The sequence below is a fragment of the Sturnira hondurensis genome, unplaced genomic scaffold, assembly GCF_014824575.4.
Source record: "Sturnira hondurensis isolate 20B ecotype Veracruz unplaced genomic scaffold, ASM1482457v3 Scaffold0016587, whole genome shotgun sequence".
NCBI classification, from domain to species: domain Eukaryota; kingdom Metazoa; phylum Chordata; class Mammalia; order Chiroptera; family Phyllostomidae; genus Sturnira; species Sturnira hondurensis.
In genome coordinates this window covers 386,844-408,226 of record NW_028089218.1, presented here as the reverse complement: position 1 = coordinate 408,226, position 21,383 = coordinate 386,844, and the positions used below count along the sequence as shown (strand labels likewise).

Sequence of the window (21,383 nt, the reverse complement as noted above, 5' to 3'; positions counted from 1 at the left end):
ACGTCGGACGCCGCTGTCAGCCGGCGCTGGGGGGGTTCGGTGTGGGGTAGAATGGCCGCTGCTGCCGTCACCTGCGGGACCCCGGGAGGTAAGAGCCAGGACCTTTTGCCCGCCTCTGCCTCCGCGCCAGGGGGCGCAACTCCACCGGCCCAGGCGTGGTGCTCAGCGTGGGAGACCACTGCTCCTCATCGGGTTCGCCCGCACGGCCCGCTTCCGTCCTCCTCCCCCGCGCCAGGGGGCGCCGCTCCGCGTAGGGCCCCACCGCGGACCTGCCGTAATGGCACTGCCTGGGAGACCCCTGTACCCCGCTGCCCCTCGCCCCTCGCCCGCCCCCGCACTCTGCTCCGCAGTGTCTCCAAAGAGCATCCATCTCTGCGGGGAGGGAGGCAAGACCCTCCCACCTCCAAGCTTCTCCCAGGACTCCCACCCTACCTTGGGGGAGCGCCCCCAGCCGGTTCCGCACCCTTGCAGGCGGCCTAGCCCGGACTGCGCACCTGCGCCGGGTGGCGGAGTCCATACCCCAACCCACGCAGCTGAGCTCGCAGGGGCCTCCCCCACCCCACGTCATCCTCGGACACCTGGCGGAGCCCGCGCTGAGAGCCTCCTCCAGCTCCCATCTGTTCCCCAGGAGGGTGGGGGCTCGGGCTGGAGCCAAAGTGGTAGATGGTGTAGGGCAGGCCTAGAGGCCAGGGGAGAAGGAGGCATCTGGGAAGGGTGAGGAGAAAAGTGGGTATGGGGTGGAGAGGGCTGTCAGCCTCTGCGTTGTCCTGAGGGTGGGAAGCTGGGTCCTGGGTGCCTAGCCCCGATTGTACTAGGCCTTGACCAGAGGGGGGCGGGGGGCGGTTAGGATAGGTTATCATATCTGTCTTTCCTCCTGGAAAAAATCAAATAGAGAAGGGACTCAGGGTGTGTCTTCTAAGGCCTAGCTCTCCGCTCCGGACTCAGATCTCCTGCCCAACTCCCGGCGCCCAGCATCCAGCCTCTCCTTTGCCAAACTAGTCTCCAAGGACCGGATGCCCTGAGTTCCAGTCCCCAGGACCTGACCCCACTGAAGCCCCAGCCTCCTCAAGGGCCCAAGCTGTAGGACACCAGCCCTGCCAGCTTCCCCCCTCCCCCACCCCGCTCTTCTTAATTACACTGTTCTGTAGTGTCTCCCCACTCACGTTGGTTCGTGGCACCATGTCTGGGTTCTCCCTCTCCCCCGTTCCTTGGCTCTACTCTCACATCAGAGCTGATCCCATTCCTCTTCCTCATCTTTTCCAGATATCACTACCCAGTTCTGTACTCCCTCTCCCACCTCATCCTCCTCATCCTCCTCATCCTGGCTAAGTATGGGGGCTTCTGCCATGACCTGTTCTCTCTTTTCCCAGCACAGACTCCCCCTCCCCCTGGCCCCTCAGGCCCGGGGTGACTTTGCCCCTGGAACCCTCACCATGAGTACCAAGGATACCACCGAGGTTGCTGGTGAGTTCACAATCCAGGTTCCCATTTTGGGCACAACCTTTTTTTCTCCCTGCCCCATGGTGACTGTAATTCTTGGATTCTTGTCCTTTAAACTTCCTCCCAGTGCTCTGGTTCAGCCTTTTGCCCCTGGGCTAGCATGCTAAGCCCTTCCTTTTAATTCCCTCTAGAGAACAGCCACCACCTGAAGATCTTTCTCCCCAAGAAGCTGTTGGAGTGTCTTCCTCGCTGTCCGCTGCTGCCTCCAGAGCGGCTACGGTGGAATACAAATGAGGTTTTACTAGGGAGCTGGGGGATTAGGGCCCAGCAAGGCCCAGCTCTGGTGAGCTAGAGGAGGACGAGCTGGGGGCTGGTCTTCATGTGTCTGTCCAGACTCCCAAGTGCAGAGTACTGTCATGGGTTCTGTGGGGATCATGGGAGAGGTAAAAAGACCTGCATCTTGCAGGAGCTCACTTCTTGATCTATCCGCCTGAGTAAAAATCATGGTTAGCACCTTTACAGTATTTCTTACAAACTGGGCACTGTGCTAAGCACTTGACCTATATTATCTCATTTAGTTCTCTAACAGTGCTATAGAGCAAGCATTTTTATCCCTGTGGTATAGATGGATTTATCTAACTCACTCCAGAGCTCCTGTTTTTAACCACCACTGACTCGGGCTCCTTCTGGAGGGCACAGCCCTGTGTTACACACCTTCATACTCCCCACACCGAGTGCTTTGTATGTACTTGGTGGATGATCATTACTGATTTGATTATTTGATTAGAAGACAGCTGTCAGTGAAAGGGTATGTGTGTGGTATTGTTGTAAATGCAGGAAGGGCTGCGGAGGCAGCAGGGCTCCTGGAGATCTGGGAAGGGATTCGGTATGTAGGACAGCTAGGATTTCCAGACCCAAAGAGGTGTGTACGTGGCACTTGGGGCTTGTAGGGCACATTGAGGAGGTGACTGCTCAGAACAAGTTCAAGGAAAAATTAATGGACCGGTGGTCTGGCAGGACTGGTAGGTGCAATATGTATAAATAGTGTGAATGATGGTTTGATCCCTGTACAGGGAGGACCTCAGAGTCAGGCTGAGGAATTTGGAATTCCCAGCAGTGTCAAACCATTGAAGCTTTCTGAGTCAGGAAGTGGCACAAAAATGGAATTCGAAGAGAGTAAAATAATATAGAGTACGAACAAAGAACAATGAAGAGTTTGGACGAGACCCCAAGATAAAAGCCCTGGTTGGAAGGGAGGGAGGGGAGAGGTTAGACTTTTGTCAGCTGGGGTTCTTAGGAGGGCAGTGGGCCTTGCTGGGTCCAGGTACCTGGCAGCGTCCCCCACTAGCTGCCAGGACTCAGCAGACTGAGACGGGGTGACCGCGAGGCCAGGCCGAGAGGGTATGAGGGACACCCACCCGCGTACCTCTTTCCCTCCAGGAGATCGCATCCTACTTGATCACCTTTGAGAAGCATGATGAGTGGCTGTCCTGTGCTCCAAAGACAAGGTGACAAAGTTTGGGAAGGTGGAGGGTGGCAGGGCTCCTGGGTCCTGTTCACAGAACTCAAGGCCAGCGCTTTCCTCTTCAGGCCTCAGAATGGTTCCATTATCCTCTACAACCGCAAGAAGGTGAAATACCGGAAGGATGGTTACCTCTGGAAGAAGCGGAAGGATGGAAAGACCACCCGAGAGGACCACATGAAGCTGAAGGTCCAGGGCATGGAGGTAAGCAAAGCATCCAACTCATCTGCCCTGGCCCATCTTTCTCCATCCTTAGCTGGGTTCCACTCCTACCAGGGCTTGGTGCCATTGTCCCCCACACCACCCTCCCTTCTCACTCACTCTGTATCATCTGGCTGATAGCTTAGTCCGCCCTCCACATCCCATTTCCCTCCACATCCCCACTCTCCCAGCCTTAGGCCATGCCTCCCCTGGAGGACATGGGTGCCCAGTGCCCTCACCTCTCTTGCGTTTCTCTCAGGGAAGCATAGCTTTCTTTTCCCCATATGCCCCTCATGTCAGATGTGCTCTTGCCCTGCCCTCCGTTTTCTAGATAGGCTCATATCTCACATGTGGTCCTCATTGTAAGGCCTCGGTCCCACTGTTCCCTGGTCCAGCCCCTCATCTATGACTTGGGGTGCTGGGACTTTAAAGGTGTGGGGAGTAGGTGGGGGGGTGGGTAAGGGTTGAAGAGGAACTGGTGGAAAGATTGGGATTCCTGCAAAGGGACTGAACAGAGGAAGAGTTGGGGAGCAGACTAGCCCTCCCCCCACCCCAGCCTGTCTCCTGGCAGTGTCTCTATGGCTGCTACGTTCACTCTTCCATCGTCCCCACATTCCATCGGCGCTGCTACTGGCTGCTCCAGGTAAGGATGGAAAAGCTCAGGGGGCCACACTCTTCCTGGCTCTTTGAGGGAGATGGGGTCTGAAACGATGCAGTGGAAAGATGACTAGGTTCTGAGTGGGAAAAGGAGCCTGAGGAGCTAGGGAGGTGGGGATGGAGAGAACTAGAAAATGGGGATGAGGTTTAGGGGATGCCCAGGAAGAAAGTGAAGACGAGGGAGCCGAGCCCCTGGATCTCAGGACCCCATGGTGCTCTGTGTGTGTACCCTTGTGCCCTCAGAACCCTGATATCGTCCTTGTGCACTACCTGAACGTCCCCGCCTTGGAGGATTGTGGAAAGGGCTGCAGCCCCATCTTTTGTTCCATCAGCAGTGACCGTCGAGAGTGGCTGAAGTGGTCCCGGGAAGAGCTGTTGGGACAGCTGAAGCCCATGTGTAAGGCAGCAGGGCTAGGACAGTGCTCCAAGGGGAGAGTGGACATGGGGGCCACCCAAAGGCACCAGGAGCCTGTGGGGTGACTGTTTCCCTCCAAGCCAAGAGGGTGCTTTCCTGAGGGGGTGCTAGGCTTCCTGGTGAGTTCTTAGGTGTTGGAATGTGGAGAAGGGACAGCTGTGAACTACAAATGCGAGCAGTTTTGAAGCTGCTGGCCTCTTCGCCCCTGGCCAGAGAAGTCTCGGAACATCTCAGGTGCTTGGAGAAGCCATCAGGGCACTCTGGGGACGTTTGTGGGGCTCCCATAGCACTTCCCCCAACTCTCCTCTAGTTCACGGCATCAAGTGGAGCTGTGGGAACGGCACAGAGGAGTTCTCTGTAGAGCAGCTGGTGCAGCAGATCCTGGACACTCACCCGACCAAGCCTGCACCCCGAACCCATGCCTGTCTTTGCAGTGGGGGCCTTGGTTAGTGACCCCCCTAATCTTGGTGCTCTTTTCCTGTCTAGTCACACTGCATTTACTCAAGCCAGGGGGATATCTGTCTTGCTGGGATTTGCATGCTGATTTGCATGTCCCAGAAAGCTGGGCCAGCTGAACAGAAGCCTTCCCATCTGGGTGCACACCCGCCCCAGCTCCTTTTACTTGAGTCTTGGCAGCCCAGGCTCTCTATCTTCCTCCTACCCTTAGCACCTCATTCCACACCAGCACTACCACTTAGACCCAGCCTGAGCATTGCTACCCCCTTGGTTCTTTCCTGTTGTCTTTTTAAAAAATATACCTTTGCCTTTTTTTCTCAGCTCTTTCTCCAAGCCCTCAGTCCTCCCCTGCTATTCTCCCCCAGTCCTGTTTAATTTGGAGGAGGATAAGTATTTTTGCCGACCCCCAGTGGTTATAATCAGGATTACACCTTGTATTCACTATATAGCAGTGTCCCAGGAAATATAAGGCTTCCAGTAAGGGAAGGCTGGGCAAAGATGTGTCACATCTCTTCTCTCCTCTCCACCTCTTTCCATTCCAGGTTCCGGAAGCCTTACCCACAAATGTAGCAGCACAAAGCACCGAATCATCTCTCCTAAAGTGGAGCCCCGAGCTTTAACCCTGACCTCTATCCCTCATCCCCATCCCCCTGAGCCCCCTCCACTGATAGCCCCACTTCCCCCAGAGCTCCCCAAAGCACATACCTCCCCATCTTCTTCCTCCTCCTCTTCCTCCTCTTCATCAGGCTTTGCAGAACCCCTAGAGATCAGACCTAGCCCTCCCACCTCTCGAGGGGGTTCATCGAGAGGAGGCACTGCAATCCTCCTTCTGACAGGCCTGGAGCAGCGTACTGGGGGCTTGACACCCACCAGGCACTTGGCTCCTCAGGCTGACCCTCACCCTTCCATGAGCTTGGCTGTGGTTGTAGGCTCTGAGCCCTCTGTTCCACCAGCACCTCCCAGCCCTGCCTTTGACCCTGATCGTTTTCTCAACAGCCCCCAAAGGGGCCAGACATATGGAGGCGGGCAGGGGGTAAGCCCAGACTTCCCAGAGGCAGAGGCCGCCCATACCCCCTGTCCTGCCCTAGAGCCTGCTGCTGCCCTGGAGCCCCAGGCGGCTGCTCGGGGTTCCCCTCCACAGTCAATAGCCAGGGGGAAAAGAGGGAACTGCTTCTTCATTCAAGATGATGATGGTGGGGAGGAGCTCAAGGCCCAGGGGCCTGCTCCACCCGTACCTTCACCCCCTCCTTCACCCCCACCTTCACCTGCCCCCTTGGAGCCATCAGGCAGGGTAGGAAGAGGGGAGGCCTTGTTTGGAGGAGCTGGTGGGACCAGTGAGCTGGAGCCCTTCAGTCTTCCATCATTCCCAGACCTTATGGGAGAACTCATCAGTGACGAAGCTTCGAGCATCCCTGCCCCAACCCCCCAGCTCTCTCCTGCTCTTAGCACCATCACAGACTTCTCCCCAGAGTGGTCCTACCCAGAGGTGAGTCTCCTCGTGCCTCTGTTCCTCTTCCCCCATGGTCTGTGGCCTAATCACCATGGCCGCTTAGTTCTCCTCCCAACCTCTATTTTTCCAGAGTGTACCTCCTTTCCTGTTTCCATAGTCCTTCCAACTCACCCTTCCCCCTTCCTTCCCCTTCCACATGGTTGTATGAGTCCCCCAAGTGCCCAGGGGAGTCCATTCCCTTGGTGACTTTCATGGGGAGGGAATGGGGCAACTCTGTGGAGAAGAAAAAACACAGCTGGGATATGATTGCACTTGGGGAAGCTAAAAGACTGTCTTCATCATTAGAGAAGTTCTGCTTTATGCTGCCCTAGAGAGGGAAAGGAGAAACTACAGTGGGGCCCTAAGAAAAGGACTGCCTCCTGATGATAGCTATCTGCAGATGAGTTCGCAGCCTTGGGTGAGGCTAGCAGATTTAGGTGCAGGGCAGGGATGTTGGGGAGGAGGAACGGAGTAGCTAACTATACGAGAGGGTCCTGTCCAATCCCTGTACCACCACACTCCAGCACATGGCCTGCCATATAGTTGCTACTCTCTCAGGGTCTGAATGAATGAGTGAGTGAATGAATACCAAACAGAACTCTGGTCACATGGCCCTCTGACTTCTGCCTGCAGGGTGGGGTCAAGGTGCTCATCACAGGTCCTTGGACGGAGGCCTCTGAGCATTACTCCTGTGTCTTTGATCACATCGCAGTGCCAGCATCACTTGTCCAGCCTGGTGTCTTACGCTGCTACTGTCCTGGTATGGGGATTGGGAATGGTGGCAGAAGGGACTAACGTGGGCATTTAGGAAGAAGCACTGGGAACAAAGTCGTTGAGTTGTTCCTGAGAGCACAAAGACCTCATCCAATCTTGAGGCTGAGTCCCACAGTCCCCCAGCAGGCAGATGAGCCTGGGCTTAGTGTCAGAAAGTCCAGGCTCTGCCCTGGCTGGTGTAGCTCAGTGGATTGAGCATGAGCCTGTGAAGCAAAGGGTCATTGGTTTGATTCCCAGTCAGGGCAAATGCCTGGGTTGCGGGCCAGGTCCCCAGTGGAGGCCATGTGAGAGGCAACCACACATTGATATTTCTCTCCCTCTCTTTCTCCTTCCCTTCCCGTCTCTCTAAAAATAAAAAAATAAAAAAAAGAAATAACGTATTTTTTTAAAAAAGAAAGAAAGTCCAGGCTCTGGTCCAAGAAATCTATACCTTACCTGACTAGTGACCTTAGATGTGTCTGCTCCTTTCTTAGGTCCTGGGCCTCCACTCCTGGGCCTCCACTCCTGGGCCTCCACTCCATTCAACCCAAGTGGTCTCTAATGCCCATTCAGGCCTCTGGCTTCAAGTCAGAGTCCTTGGCTTTTGGAAGAATGAAAAGGGAGAGATGTTGGTCCCCTCCAGCCAGTCTTGGGACTGAAGGACATTGGTTCTAGACCTGTGCTATCTAATATGGTAGCTGTTAGCCACATGTGCCTGTTAAAATTAAAATTAAAATTCAGGTCCTCAGTCACACCAACCACATTTTGAGTGCTCAGTAGTGACTGTGGCTAGTGCTGCCCTACTGAAGAGAGCAGGCAAACATTTCCACCTATCGCTGAGGAAAGCCTTGTTGGACAGCACTGGTCTAGATGTCATTGCCAAGGCTTGTCTCTGCCCTTTCACCACCAGCCTTGTCCCTTACCCTGCACTAAATAGTCAGCTGCACTGTAGGACCCCTAAGGATCACCAGGGTGACAGGTTGATAGCTTTGTCATCAGTGAGTATGCTCTCCTCCATCTCAGCAGCACTGTTTAGTGGTACATGGACAGAAGGGGATGAGACGAGAAGCTGGCATTTGGGAAGAAGAGTCTCAGCCTCTAGTCTCGGGTCCAGGGCCTGGTGGCTTCATTCTCAAGGCTATAGATATTGAGACCTTCAGACATAGCTCTCACTAGGCACCATTGGTGAGCAGCTAGCTCTCCTTTCCCCCATCTTAGTAACAGGGTCATGACCTCTGTTACTGGGACACCACAGGGTTTATCTCCTGACAAGTTGTTTATAAGTATAGGTGTCTCTCGACCCTCAGCTTTTAGGCCTTGGTGCTGAATAACAAACATCCTTAACTACCAGGTCTAAAGTCCAAGGGGTCTCTGGCCCATAGCAGATGTTAAGTTCTCGAATAACTGGAACTCCTTCCCAGCTAGTGCCAAGGCCATTGGAGCCAGGGCCCTTTTGGTCCACAACAGGGAAGTCAGGGAGCTCAATATGAAATGACCCTCTCTGGCTCTAACGCAGGGCCAGAGAAGGAGCTGGGGAAAGAGGGCTCTTCTCACTGATCCTGAACCACCCCCCCCCCCCAGCCCATGAGGTAGGGCTGGTGTCTTTGCAGGTGGCCGGGCGGGAGGGCCCCCTTTCTGCTTCTGTGCTCTTTGAGTATCGAGCCCGCCGATTCCTGTCACTGCCTAGTACTCAGCTTGACTGGTTGTCACTGGATGGTAAGTACCTAGCCCTCTGACCCCGAGAGTCAGCCCCCACAACCTTTGAGCGTGACAGGCTCCTGGACCCCTTAGCACTCAGGCGGCCACCACCTGGCCCACCTTTACCAGTCTTTCCTCAACTCCTGCTTCACTGGTCATTTCTAAACGCAGCAGCAAACTTCTCCTACCTTCTCTTCCCTGTAAATCTTGGAACCATTTTTGTCCCAGCTCTTCCCTGTCCTCTTCATCACAAAGGATGGGATTTAGGCAAGCAAGGCTAAGAGGCAGAGTAGGGACAGAGTCTAGAGCAATACATATGGAAAGTGCATGAGTATGTATGTATTATACATACATATACATATATATACACATGTATTTCAACTTTCTTATTGTTCCCCCCTCTGTAAAGATAGGGACTTGTCATAGGAAATTTACAAATTACAGAAAAACACAAACTACAAAGTAGAAAATGAAAACTGCCTACAGGACTACTCAGTAAATATCTACCACTTTAATATCATGCTGTACTTTCTCATACAAACATACAGCCTTATTCAGACACAGAGATGCATGCACACACGTGAGTGTGTGTGTGTGTGTTTATTTAAGTCTAGAACTGGGTCTTTTCCTTCTATTGGTTATCCCTCCTGTGGCTTTGGGAATTGCTTCTCTGCTCCTGCTTCTTTCTCAAGGTTTGCGCTCCTCCGTCTTCTCCTCTGGGTGTCTCTGTTGTTGCCTTGGTTTCTTAGTTCTGCTGCCACCCTGTTGAGTGTGTCTCTCTCCATCCCTGCTTCTTTCCATGGCTCGTGGCTTGGCTGGCCCTTGGCCTGCCTCACCCTCAGAGCCTCCAGTCCCTTCACAAAGCAGATGGGTTGCCCCGCAGCTGACCTTGCAGTCCTGCCAGGTTTCCCAGGCCTGTTCTTGCCTGTCCTGCTGTGACTGCTTTTCACCTTACTTGTCCCTGCCTAATCTGTGTCATATCGTCTCTCCTGTGGGTTGCCTCCCTCACTCTTCTTTCCATTCCTCCTTGGACCAGGGTCTTACCTTGCCCCTCTTCTCTTCCTTATTGCTTGTTTGGTACAGTCCCCAGCTTCCCTTTGTCCTGTCTCTCTTCACCTTGTTTATCCTCTCAGCTCTTTCTCTTCTCTGTTATATCTGAGTTTCTGCCCATCATTCCCCACCTTCCTCCCCACCATCACTTCTGTACTTTCGTCCCCTTCTGCCTGTCATCTCAGAACATCCCTGACCTCCACCCTGTTTCTCTGTGCTTGTTTTTCCGTGCTCTGATCCCCTCCCACCTCGCCTCCTTGTCCTTGTGTGATCTCAAGAGGGGACAGATATAGCTTGGGATGTGTGTGTGTGCATGTGTATTTGTGCATGGGGTGGGGAGAGGAGGAGGAATGGACATGGCTATCCATCTCTGTCACGTTCCCTCTCCACCATCCTCTTTGTGGACAGCTGTGGGGGGCCAGGAGGAGGGGGCGGTGCTTTTCAAACCACAGTCCCTGAGCTCTTTTGGGCAGCGGTTAACAGAGAGCAGGGACCCTGGAGTCCTTCAGTCCCATCATGGGGGACAAAGGTAGTGTCTGGGGCAATTAGAACTGACAGAACAGTTCACTTAGGAGGAGGCTGGGGGAATGTGTGTGTGTGTATGATCTGGGGCGGTCTGGGGCTGGACGCTATGTGGGGTATCCTAGTGTCCCTGTGTCCTGAGGACACTGTTGTGGTTCTGGATTCTGGCCCTAGGTCAGTGAGTAGTGTTAAGAGCTCTAGCTTAAGGACTGAGTCCCGGTGGACTGTATTTCAAAGGTGAGTGGGTAAAGGGGCTGTTGTTTGGGGGAAGAGGAAAGAATATGATTCTGTGACTTCACCTCTGAGGCCCCAGGATAGATCCAGTTCTGGTGTTCCGGGCATCAGCCAGACCCTGCTGCCTGAGGCTCCCATCCCCATTCCCCCTCAGACAACCAGTTCCGGATGTCCATACTGGAGCGACTGGAGCAGATGGAGAAGCGGATGGCGGAGATCGCAGCCGCTGGGCAGGCACCCTGCCAGGGTCCTAATGTGCCGCCAATTCAGGTACTTCCATGAGGGAGGTCTGCAGTGAACAGGGGAAGGGTCTGACTAAAGAAAGTGGCTCTAGTGTGTGACTTCTCACTCTCCTGTCGCCAACCTCCTCAGCCAGCCCTCCTCCCTAATCCCTGATGTCACCCTGCTCCCACCCCCGCCCTGTGGCAAGAGTGGCTATTCTGGGCACCCTCTTGGCATGACAGGCTTCAGACTATTTCTGGTTTGAAGAAGGGTGGAGGTGAAGGAGAGAGTGGGGGAGGGGGCCAGGAGGGTTAGGGCTCAGTGCTCTGTGGGTTCTGAGTCTCTGAAGGAAGAAGACTGGGAGACAACTCTGGGTTCTGAAGGGGAGAAGCCATCTGGGGATATATGGAAATGATCTGAGCCACATGAAGGCACAACACGGGCAAGGGTGTGTGAGGTCTGGCTACCAGGGGTCTGGAGAAAGTTGGCCGTGAGAGTGAGAGTCACCCAGGAACTTGAACTGGGAGAATCAATGAGAGATCTGGGTGGGGGGAACCTGGAGCGAGAGGTGTGGGAGGGGACAGAATTAGAAGCTGAGAGGACAGGTATGATGGGATGGCCAAGGCCATCCGAAGCTGGAAGACCAGATGTTCAGTTCTCTGCATCAGGGTGTGTGTACTGCAGGATGAAGGCCAGGGGCCGGGGTTCGAGGCACGGGTGGTGGTCTTGGTAGAGAGCATGATCCCACGCTCCACCTGGAGGGGTCCTGAACGTCTGGCCCACGGAAGCCCCTTCCGGGGCATGAGCCTCCTGCACCTGGCTGCTGCCCAGGGCTACGCCCGCCTCATCGAGACCCTGAGCCAGTGGCGGTGAGCAGGGGCAGCAGGGGGGGTGCTGGGCAGCCACTGGGATAGAAGTACCAGGGGACTGAGGGGAACTAGAGCCCTTCCAAGAGAGAGTTGGGGTCATTGGGAAGGAAGAGGGGCTGGAAGATTTGTAGTGGGGGGAATTATAGTATCCCGAGTTACAACACTGACTCTTGGCCTCCTTATACTTATTCACCTCTGACTGCCTCATCTCACTGACTGTAGTGCTTCTAGACAGTTTGTTTCCCTATCCCTTCAGTTCCGATGTTCCCACTTTTTCCCTGACTCAGCTTTAATGTTCTTTTCCCAAACCCTCCAGAAGTGTGGAGACCGGAAGCTTGGACTTAGAGCAAGAGGTTGACCCGCTCAACGTGGATCATTTCTCTTGCACCCCCCTGGTGAGGATGCTGGATTCCTGAGTGAATGTGGGCCAATGGGAAATGGGAAGGGTGCTTCAAAGGGAACATCTCCTGCAGGAAGAGTGGGGAAGGCAAGGGACTGAAGATGTAGCCACCCAGAGAAGGGGCCTCAGGCCTCACTTCCTCCTCTGTCCCCCTTTTCCTCCTGTCCTTTCCCTGCCCCTCCTTAGATGTGGGCTTGTGCCCTAGGACACCTGGAAGCTGCTGTGCTCCTTTTCCGTTGGAACCGACAGGCACTGAGCATTCCCGACTCTCTGGGCCGTCTCCCCCTGTCTGTGGCTCATTCCCGAGGTCATGTGCGCCTTGCCCGCTGCCTGGAGGAGCTGCAGAGACAGGAAGCTTCAGCTGAGCCCCCACTTGCCCAGTCACCCCCCTCCTCCAGTCCAGACACTGGTGAGGGTTGCCCCTAATCTTTTTAAGAGGGGAATTTGAGTGGAAGGATAAGCCAGGGGGGAAACTGAAGAGTGGGAGACAGGAGACTGAAGTGTGAGAGGAGGAGGAAGAGGAGGGAAACCGAAGAGGAGGCTGGGATGGGAAGATAATACTAGCAAGGACAGAGTGACTGAGAGCAGAGATGGGGCAGGTCGGTGACCCAAGGGATGGCAGATGGCTCCTGCTGCCCTCATGCTCTTCCCTTACAGGTCTGAGCAGTGTCTCCTCACCCTCGGAGCTGTCGGATGGCACTTTCTCTGTCACTTCAGCGTATTCGAGTGCCCCAGATGGGAGTCCTCCCCCAGATCCTCTGCCCGCCTCTGAGATTATTATGGAGATGGTCCCAGGCCAACTCTCCTCTGGTGCCCCAGAGGCTCCCCTACTCCTCATGGACTATGAAGCCACTGACCCCAAAGGGCCCCCGCCCTCACCACCTCCTCTCCCACCAGCTCCAGATGCTGGGGCTGCTCCAGAGGAAGTTTACAGCCCACCGGCTGTGGGTGCAATCCCGGTACCACTTACACTGATGGAATTATTGATGGAATTATGAGGACTAGAAAGAGTGGGGGGCAGGGGTGGGGTGAGGCCAACTAGTCCATGAAACAGACTGAGTCTCACTTTAGTTTGGGAAGAAGGGGTCATTTACCCTCATTTTTGGACAAACAAGATAATTCTTTGCTTAACTCCTATCAGAGCTTGACTCAGAAATCATGAGGCATCAGAGGTTAAGAATTCTGGGGAGTATCTTCAATTAGAGCTGGACTGTAAGGGTTACCTGTTAATCCATGAAGAGACAAGCTTCTTAGGGAACCAGAGTGATGGAGAGAAGTTGGGAGGATTGTGCAAAAGAGAAGTTAGCTAGATGGAGGTATCTGGCAATGACCTTTGGTGGGGAGGAGACTTACACGTGGTAAAAGCTAAAAAAAAGTCTGGTTGAATAAGTAAATGAGAGAGTAAAAGTGTAGCAGCAAGAGCCTGAGGACATATCTGCTTTACAGAGGTTAATAGATTAATTGGGTAGCATTATAAGTACAAAAAATGTAAGGGACCTCCACAAGGTGGGCTGCTACATGTGGCCAGCAGGAAGTGCTGCAGGCCTCAGGGCTGAAGCCATATGGTGTCACGTGGTGGGTAAGCTGAAGGCCAAGCCTGTGGGCAGGATGTGCTGGTCGGCATGCAGGGCCAGGACTGGGCGGGACAGTGGGCAGTCAGCCTGGAAAGCTAAATCCTTCATTTGCTCAACTCTTGGACCTCCATTTGGAGTATGTCCTTCCTATCCTGTGTTCTCCATGATGTCTCAACACAGGTGGTGGAAGCCCAATAAGTATAAATGAATGAACTCGGAATAGTGGCCAATAAAGACAGGGTTACAAAGGACAGTGGTCCCTGAGGCCTCATCTGGTGGTGAGAGGAAAAACAAGATAGGAAGTGGACTGAGGCTACAGCTTGATGTCAGGGCAGGAACATCTGGCAGTTGGGACCCCTCAAGGCTCACCCAACTTCTCCATCCAGGTGGACATGATCTCACTGGCCAAGCAGATCATCGAAGCCACACCAGAGCGGATTAAACGAGAGGGCTTTGTGGGGCTGTCTGAGGCTGGAGCTCCAATTCGGGAACGGACAGGGGCCCTGGGGCTCAGCGAGACCATGTCCTGGCTGGCCAGCTACCTGGAGAATGTGGACCATTTCCCCAGCTCTGCCCCTCCCAGGTGACCAGCTTAGGACAAAGCCTCCAGATTCTTCTTCAAGGGACAATGGGAAGGGGGAAGACAGCTTCCCCATAGCCAAAGCTCCGTTCTGGTAGACACCAGGGGCCTTTAAAGGAGGATATTGGAACTGGCTGATGAGCTCTGAAATCACACTCTGCAGGCTCCGTTGCTGGGGATCTCCCTTTACTGCAACCCCTAGGCAGGAGTAGAGGGACTTCACATGCCCTATGAGTTGCCTTCTCCCTACCCTACAGTGAACTGCCTTTGGAGCGGAGTCGCCTGGCTGTCCCTCCAGCACCTTCTTGGGCAGAGTTTCTCTCGGCATCTGCCAGTGGCAAGATGGAGAGTGATTTTGCCTTGCTGACATTATCGGATCATGAGCAGCGGGAATTGTATGAGGCAGCCCGAGTCATCCAGACTGCCTTCCGAAAGTACAAGGTCAGGAGGCTGGGCTCTCTCAGGGCATGAATTACACAATTCATGAGTAATTACACAATTCTTGAGTGGTGGGTTCCCAGGACTTTGGGAGGGAGAGCAGTCATCCAGAGAGGCCTCGGATGAGGTGAAGGGCCAGGGGACCTAAGGTAAGTTGGAAGAACAGATCGTGTGTCTGTTAGGTGGGTGCTTAGGTGCTAAGACTTCCTTCTTCCCCCTTAGGGCCGGTGGCTGAAGGAGCAGCAGGAAGTAGCAGCAGCTGTGATCCAGCGCTGTTATCGGAAGTACAAACAGGTAAGATCCTTCTCTCTCCCACCAACCCACACCCACAACCACCCATTCCAGCCCAGAGCATCCAGAATGCTGCTGGAACCCTGACTCCCCTTCTCTCTCCACAAGCTGACCTGGATTGCACTTAAGGTATTAGGCATGAGATCTGGCTGTGAGGTTGTCTGTGATGATTCAAGCCTTTCCATGAGCATGTGGATTAGAGAGAGACCTGCATCAGCTGAACTTGGGGTGACCCTCATGGGTTTGGGTTTGTGTGCCTCCATTTCAGCCTGTCTCTCCTCCCTACCCCTACAGTTTGCACTCTACAAGAAGATGACCCAGGCGGCCATCCTGATCCAAAGCAAATTCCGAAGCTACTATGAGCAGAAGCGGTTTCAGCAGAGTCGCCGAGCAGCTGTGCTCATCCAGCAGCACTACCGCTCCTACCGCCGCCGGCCCACGGGCAGCCTGCCTGCCCGAAACAAGTACGGGTCCAGCCCTCCAGCCCTCTGTGCCTCCCCACCACATCCATGACCACTGCCTATGAAACCCCAACACCCAGCTCATCATCCTACCTCCTGCCCTTCGTTGCTAGGGTCCCTAAGGGGCTGAGGAGAGGGGATGCCTGAGTGTGAGGGCTCATGTTTTCTCTCTTTTTACCAGAGGCTCCTTTCTCACCAAGAAGCAGGACCAGGCAGCCCGGAAAATCATGAGATTCCTGCGGCGATGCCGACACAGGTATTCATTCTTCTGCTGATTTTGCTCTGCCAACTCATCACTCTACCTCCCCAAATCCGCTGGTCTCCTCTGACTTCTTCCGTGTCTCTGCAGGATGAGGGAACTGAAGCAGAACCAGGAGCTAGAAGGGCTTCCCCAACCTGGACTGGCCACCTGACCTCTCCCCACGCTGGAAGACACTTCTTGCAGTCTTAAGGGAGAGAGCTCCCTGGGGGAGGAGGAGCTCCCTGTCGGCAGCTTTCTCTGTCACTTTGGAGTTCCCTAGGTCTCTTACCCATTGCCCCCTCCAAAGTGCTCAACTCCCTCCACCACTCTCCAGCTCCTCTTCTCTCCAGGTCACACCCTCTCTCTTTTGGCCCTGGCTCCACAAAACTCACGCCCCCACATACCTGCATCTTCAGCTGTGACCTCCGGAGCCTTGCCTGCCCATTCTCTACAGCTCCCTCCCTGCCTGCACCCACCTCACCCCTTTCCTGACTTGCCTTATTTATTTGATCGAGGAGTCTCTGAATGTATCAGCCTGGCCACACCTCTGCCTTCGCTGTGCGCTTGCCCCTAGTGTTTCAGGGCTGAACATGCCCCCATCCAACTCCGCATGTTTGCGTCTGTTTCCTCCCCTTCTGGCCCTACCTTCCTCCCTCCCCCGCCACTCCCTCTCTGTGTCACTCTGACTCTTGGCCACCATCCTTGGGGCCAAACGGCAATGGGGGGGACGCTGTATATAGGAACGCTTTGTGGAGTCCCGCCCCATGCCCCAATGGGAGGGGGCTTGTAAATATGTAACATACAGAGTATAATGAAGAAGAATCTATTTAAGACGCCGCGGGAAGGACTGCACGGCCGCGCTTGTGGCTCCCGGGAGCGGCTGGGGCCTCCTGCGGCCCCACAAGCACTTTCTACTTGTGCATGGGCTTGGTTTCTACAAATTGCCATTAAACATCGCTGCACCAGCCAGCCTCCGACTTCTGTCTCGGGCGGGGTCGGGGAGGGCGGGGAGGGGCCGGGCAGGGGCTGGGCCTGGGTTGGCAGAAGGCTGCCATGCGCACTGGAGTCAGATCAGCGAGGCGGACCTGTACGAAATTTTCGACCTCCGACGTGTTTCCGGCCTTAAAGGCATTTTGCCCTTCCCTTTAAGACGCACCGCCCCCTCTCTGTCACTCCCAAGATGGCGGACCTACTGGGCTCCATCCTGAGCTCCATGGAAAAGCCACCCAGCCTCGGGGACCAGGAGAGTCGGCGCAAGGCCCGAGGTGAGGATCCTAAATTAACATCTGCTTTTCTTCATCCAGTTTCAGGGCTGTACTCTTCCTTCTTTAGACGGTGCCACCTCTTCAACCTTGAAAGACCCCTCACAGGCCCCTTCAGAGACCCCCCAGTCCCTACAAGGGCTGCTGGCCTACCCGCCTGCTGTTGGTAGCGGATGGTGATTGGCTACGCAAAGCCTAAGCGCCAGTTTCCTGCCTCTTCCTATTCTGGCCTCTCAGACCTTGTTTTGCATTCGCTGATAGGCCCGCCCGTCCGCGGGTGGTGCGCTCTGATTGGTAGGCTGCCTCTGGCCCCACCCAACCCCCTGGTGTTCGTTGGCCCACCTTCAGGTTGCTGGAGGGTGTGTTCGTCCACTTAGCTCCTCCTATCTGTCCGGAGTGTCCCACGACCCATTCCCATTCTGATTGGGTCCAGAACACGCCCATCCGTAATCCTTTTACCTCTATTAGCTATCTTAACTTAAAGGTCTACCTATTAAGGACTGTCCTCTGGCCCACCCACCTCCAGCACCTCCAATTGGTTGCTGGGTTCTTTCGATGCCCTTATACCCCTCCTACTTGATTTAACCCAGTCTTTTCTGCCTGTTTCCAATTCTTTTTTCATCTGTAGCCTTACATTCTTAATTCCTCAGCGGGTCGAGGTGTTGATTGGAGAGATGAGAATGCCTCTGCCCGGTCCAGTTGGCTATAGGCTCCCCACCTGTGTTCTCTGAGTAACTTTCCTGCAGGCAGGCGCGCTCAGGAATTCGGGTTGCTAGCGTAGGGCCTGTCCGGCCTGAAGATGCAGGCTTCCCCTCAGTTGCTCTTGCTGTGACAAGTGAATGAGTCTGACAGAATGACTTCCTTGGGGAGGACCCCAGCCCCCAACTCTGCGGGCCTTGAGACCACGGAAAAGGACAAGCCCCATCCCAGACACCCGCTCCCGGGTGGACCTGCCTGAAGGGAGCCAGGGCAGGCTGCATGCTTTCAAAGCCGCTCATCAAGTGCTGCTTAATACCAAAATATCATTATTTACTGAACGGTTGCTACGGGCCAGGGGTACTCTCAGGAGCCCAGTCTGCAGCATTGATGAAACGGCGCGTTGATAAAATAATCACACAGCAGAAGTTTAATAACCAACTTGTTAAGTGCTCTGAAAGGAAAATAATTGTTATGAGAGTGGCTACCTAGAGGACCTTAACCTAGTCTGCAGTGAGCGGAAATCTAAAGAATAGATAATTCAGGTAAGAGACAGGGAGCAAAGAAAGTGTAGCAGGCAGAGATGTGTATTTGAAAGCTCTGAAGGAGAGCGCATAATGGGAACTGGCAACTGGAATTATTTCATGCTCACCATGATTGTCGAGGTGGGAATCACCAGTGGCAGTTGACAGATTAGCAAGCTGAAGTTCAGAGTTTAGTCACTTACTAAGTGGCAGGGTTTTAAACCCAGGTGTGACTTTTAAGCCTACCTTCTTAACTATAATCTTATGCCACCTCCTCAGATATGGAGAGAAGAGTAACGAACCAGTTAGCGAACACTCAGTGACCAGGGTGGGATTTGTCAATGGTCAGAGCCCTTGCTGTCAAAGAGATGAGAGCTCCTAAGCTGTCAGGCTCTGGGGCCACAGAGAATAACTGGATAGGAGATGAAGAGGGTCCCTGCCTCCTAAGAGCTTATAGTCTGGTAGGAGAGACAAACGAATTACATTGTTCTCAGCACATGCAATAGTGGATGTTTGAATGTGTGTGGGCCCCAAAGGAAGAAGTGAGTAATTCTGACTCATGGTGGATTTCAAAGTTTGTAAGAGGAGGAAAAGCATTTCAAGCAGAAAGAACAACGTGTGCAAAGGTGTAGAGTGATTAGAAAAATAGGAAGAGGTCAGTGCAGCTGAAGGTATTCAGATCCTATGGAAGAAGTGGGCCCTAAGGATATAAAGGATTTGAAATGGCAAAAGAAAGGAGAGGAGACATTAGATACAAGGGTGGGAAGTTCCTCTACAGCTGACTTTGAACACCTACACTCACGAAGGAGAATGGTGTCAGATTAGCCTTTTCAGCTTCATCCTGTCTGTAGAAGTGAGAAGTAGTGGGGGCCAGGGGTTTACAAAATATAGGAAGTTAGATAATTTCCCCTTTCCTATTTGGACAGTGAAATGATACGCTCTTTAAGGCCAGGTCTTAGTCCTTACCTCCCTAGGTGTCATAGTTGTTTGTATATTGTGGGTATTAAATAATGTTTGTTAATTGGTTTCCCCAGTGAGGTTGGGAAATGAGGTTAAGCATGATTCTAATCTTTGTTACTCCCACTAAACAGTTCCGAAGGGCAAAGCTATGTCTTAATGATCTTGGTGCTCCAGGGTCTAGCACAGCTCCAAGTTTAAACATTGATAGATGCTTGATGAATAAACAGTACCCTACCTTCCCAGCTTGATACTTCCCAGTGGACACCAGACCTCCTTTGAAGCCTTACAAACTCTCCCCACTCATGCTTCCGCCCCTGGCCTCATACCACCATGTCTCACCCCTAGAGCAGGCTGCCCGCCTGAAGAAACTACAGGAGCAAGAGAAACAGCAGAAAGTGGAGTTTCGTAAAAGGGTAAGAACAACTGGAGAGATCAAAGGCAGCCTCAGGAAGGACATCCAATAAGTTAGAATTAGAACTCAGTTTTTTGTTTTGTTTTGTTTTGTTTTGTTGCAAATGTCTCAAGAGAGATGAAGCTGGCAAGGCAATGGCATGGAGTCTGGGATAGATGTGGGGAGGCGAAGGCCCGTTGGCCCAGCCGGGGAAAGGGATATTGGGCAGACCCATCATCTCATATCTTCTTCCCATTTCCCTCTCCCAAGATGGAGAAAGAGGTGTCAGATTTCATCCAAGACAGTGGGCAGATCAAGAAAAAGTTTCAGCCGATGAACAAGATAGAGAGGAGCATATTGTGAGTGTCTGGGGCTTGGGAGGCAGGAAGAGGGTGGCTAGGGTGGCATGAAAGGTCCAGCAAGGAAATTCACAAGAGGAGGGTACAAGGCCTCCTTATGGCCCTACATAGTCTTTCACCTCTGTCCTTCTTTCCCAGACATGATGTGGTGGAAGTGGCTGGCCTGACATCCTTCTCCTTCGGGGAAGATGATGAGTGTCGCTATGTTATGATCTTCAAAAAGGTGAAAGGCCTGAGTCCCCCACTCTCTCCTGTACCTGCCCGGGGGGAGAGAAATGAGATGAAGCATGTTTATGGAACCTTGACCCCATCATCCCTTCCCCAGGAGTTTGCACCCTCAGATGAAGAGCTGGACTCCTATCGTCGTGGAGAAGAGTGGGACCCCCAGAAGGCTGAAGAGAAACGGAAGCTGAAGGTGAGTTATTCCTGGCAGTCCCTGGAGCCTTGCAGCTCACCACCTGGGAAGGTTTGGGGTCAGGTCCCTTAGCACAAGTGCCCCACCTTTGCGCCCCTAGGAGCTGGCCCAACGGCAGGAGGAGGAGGAAGCTCAGCAGGGCCCTGTGGTGGTGAGCCCCACCAGCGATTACAAGGACAAGTACAGCCACCTCATTGGCAAGGGGGCAGCCAAGGATGCCGCCCATATGCTACAGGCCAACAAGACCTATGGCTGTGGTGAGGCTTCAGTGGGGGCTGTGGAGGACAGGGGAGAGGAGCACTAGACGGGCAGGGGAGGGAGGGCTAAGGCACAGGGATCCGGATCCTAGGTCCTCCCCACCTTCCTTCTGCCCCCAGTGCCTGTTGCCAACAAGAGGGACACACGCTCTATTGAAGAGGCCATGAATGAGATCCGAGCCAAGAAGCGTCTGCGGCAGAGTGGGGAAGAGTTGCCACCTACCTCCTAGGCACCCCAGCTCCCTGGGGGCAAGGCAGGGGGCAGAGAGGGACAAAGCTGCTGCTATTAGAACCCATTCTGGAGCCCCACCTCGGAACCACCTCCTAGTAGCCATCACTTACTTAGGCTGGAGGAAGCAGGTGTTTGATTTTTCACTGTTAGAGCTTGGATATGTATGTGGTGTGTGTGTGTGTGTGTGTGTGTGCGCGTGCGCGCGCGCACCCAAGAGAGTGTGAATGCACAGGTGGGTATTTAATCTGTATTCTCTGTTCTCCTTTGAACTTTCTTTCCCATGGGGATGGGGTTACTTTACATTCAATAAACACTGTTTGACCCAATGTCCTGGTTTGTTTGAGCAGAGAAAGAGGTGGGTCCTGGAGAAGAAAAATGATTTCAGCGTGAGCAGTATAAAATTGTCATCTGTGTAGGCCAAAGATAGCCAAATATTGGCACTTTCCTAAGAGATAGAATTTTCAGAGCGCAATGGCTAGAGCCAAATAGCCTAGTTTTGGATCCTGGCTCTGTGAGTTACCAACTCTGTTACCTTGGGTGGGGTATTTGACTTTCTTGTGCCTCAGTTTCCTTACCCATAAAATGAGAATAATGATGGTAACTGATAAGACTATTCCCAAAATTACACAGGTCACTATATATGTCAGATATTTAGAGCAGTTCTATTTTCAAGCTCCACAGATGTGGTAGCTGCTCTGGTTTTCACGGTCATCCTCACCTTTGTGAGGATGACTTGACTTCAGTGGTGCAGCACACTATACAGACTGTACTTCA

At 53.5% G+C, this 21,383-nt stretch overlaps 2 protein-coding genes across 6 annotated transcripts; both read left to right on the top strand.

Annotated features, from left to right (window-relative positions):
- The first annotated feature begins 14 nt into the window (after positions 1-14).
- Positions 15-16,482, top strand: CAMTA2 (calmodulin binding transcription activator 2). 5 transcript variants are annotated; one of them, XM_037066247.1, is made up of 23 exons: positions 15-88; positions 1,371-1,464; positions 1,632-1,735; positions 2,881-2,948; positions 3,031-3,166; positions 3,720-3,806; positions 4,064-4,217; positions 4,546-4,680; positions 5,234-6,177; positions 6,814-6,940; positions 8,515-8,649; positions 10,592-10,707; positions 11,344-11,528; positions 11,845-11,923; positions 12,115-12,337; positions 12,586-12,887; positions 13,889-14,085; positions 14,340-14,523; positions 14,743-14,814; positions 14,920-14,940; positions 15,106-15,275; positions 15,454-15,528; positions 15,622-16,482. In XM_037066247.1, the coding sequence occupies exons 2-23, from the start codon at positions 1,434-1,436 to the stop codon at positions 15,683-15,685; spliced, it is 3,609 nt and encodes a 1,202-aa protein (XP_036922142.1). In that variant the 5' UTR covers positions 15-88; positions 1,371-1,433; the 3' UTR covers positions 15,686-16,482. The 5 variants fall into 5 exon arrangements, with proteins under 5 accessions (XP_036922142.1, XP_036922145.1, XP_036922144.1 ...); XM_037066250.1 differs by lacking the exon at positions 3,720-3,806; XM_037066249.1 differs by lacking the exon at positions 14,920-14,940 and having other exon boundaries at positions 3,735-3,806.
- A 77-nt stretch (positions 16,483-16,559) lies between these two features.
- On the top strand, positions 16,560-20,935 carry SPAG7 (sperm associated antigen 7). Its single transcript, XM_037066251.1, has 7 exons — positions 16,560-16,778; positions 19,301-19,368; positions 19,617-19,705; positions 19,844-19,928; positions 20,031-20,120; positions 20,221-20,377; positions 20,498-20,935. Exons 1-7 carry the CDS (start codon positions 16,694-16,696, stop codon positions 20,605-20,607), a joined length of 684 nt encoding a protein of 227 aa, XP_036922146.1. The 5' UTR covers positions 16,560-16,693; the 3' UTR covers positions 20,608-20,935.
- The last annotated feature ends 448 nt before the right edge of the window (positions 20,936-21,383 follow it).

Excerpts from the sequence above, each read along its gene's own strand:
- CAMTA2 (XM_037066246.1), top strand. The coding sequence starts at position 1,332 with ATGGGGGCTTCTGCCATGACCTGTTCTCTCTTTTCCCAGCACAGACTC. Across the intron at positions 4,681-5,233 it reads TCTTTGCAGTGGGGGCCTTG|GTTCCGGAAGCCTTACCCAC; the intron begins GTTAGTGACCCC and ends TTTCCATTCCAG. Across the intron at positions 12,338-12,585 it reads CTCCTCCAGTCCAGACACTG|GTCTGAGCAGTGTCTCCTCA; the intron begins GTGAGGGTTGCC and ends CTTCCCTTACAG.
- SPAG7 (XM_037066251.1), top strand. The coding sequence starts at position 16,694 with ATGGCGGACCTACTGGGCTCCATCCTGAGCTCCATGGAAAAGCCACCC. Across the intron at positions 16,779-19,300 it reads GAGTCGGCGCAAGGCCCGAG|AGCAGGCTGCCCGCCTGAAG; the intron begins GTGAGGATCCTA and ends TCTCACCCCTAG. Across the intron at positions 19,929-20,030 it reads ATGTTATGATCTTCAAAAAG|GAGTTTGCACCCTCAGATGA; the intron begins GTGAAAGGCCTG and ends TCCCTTCCCCAG.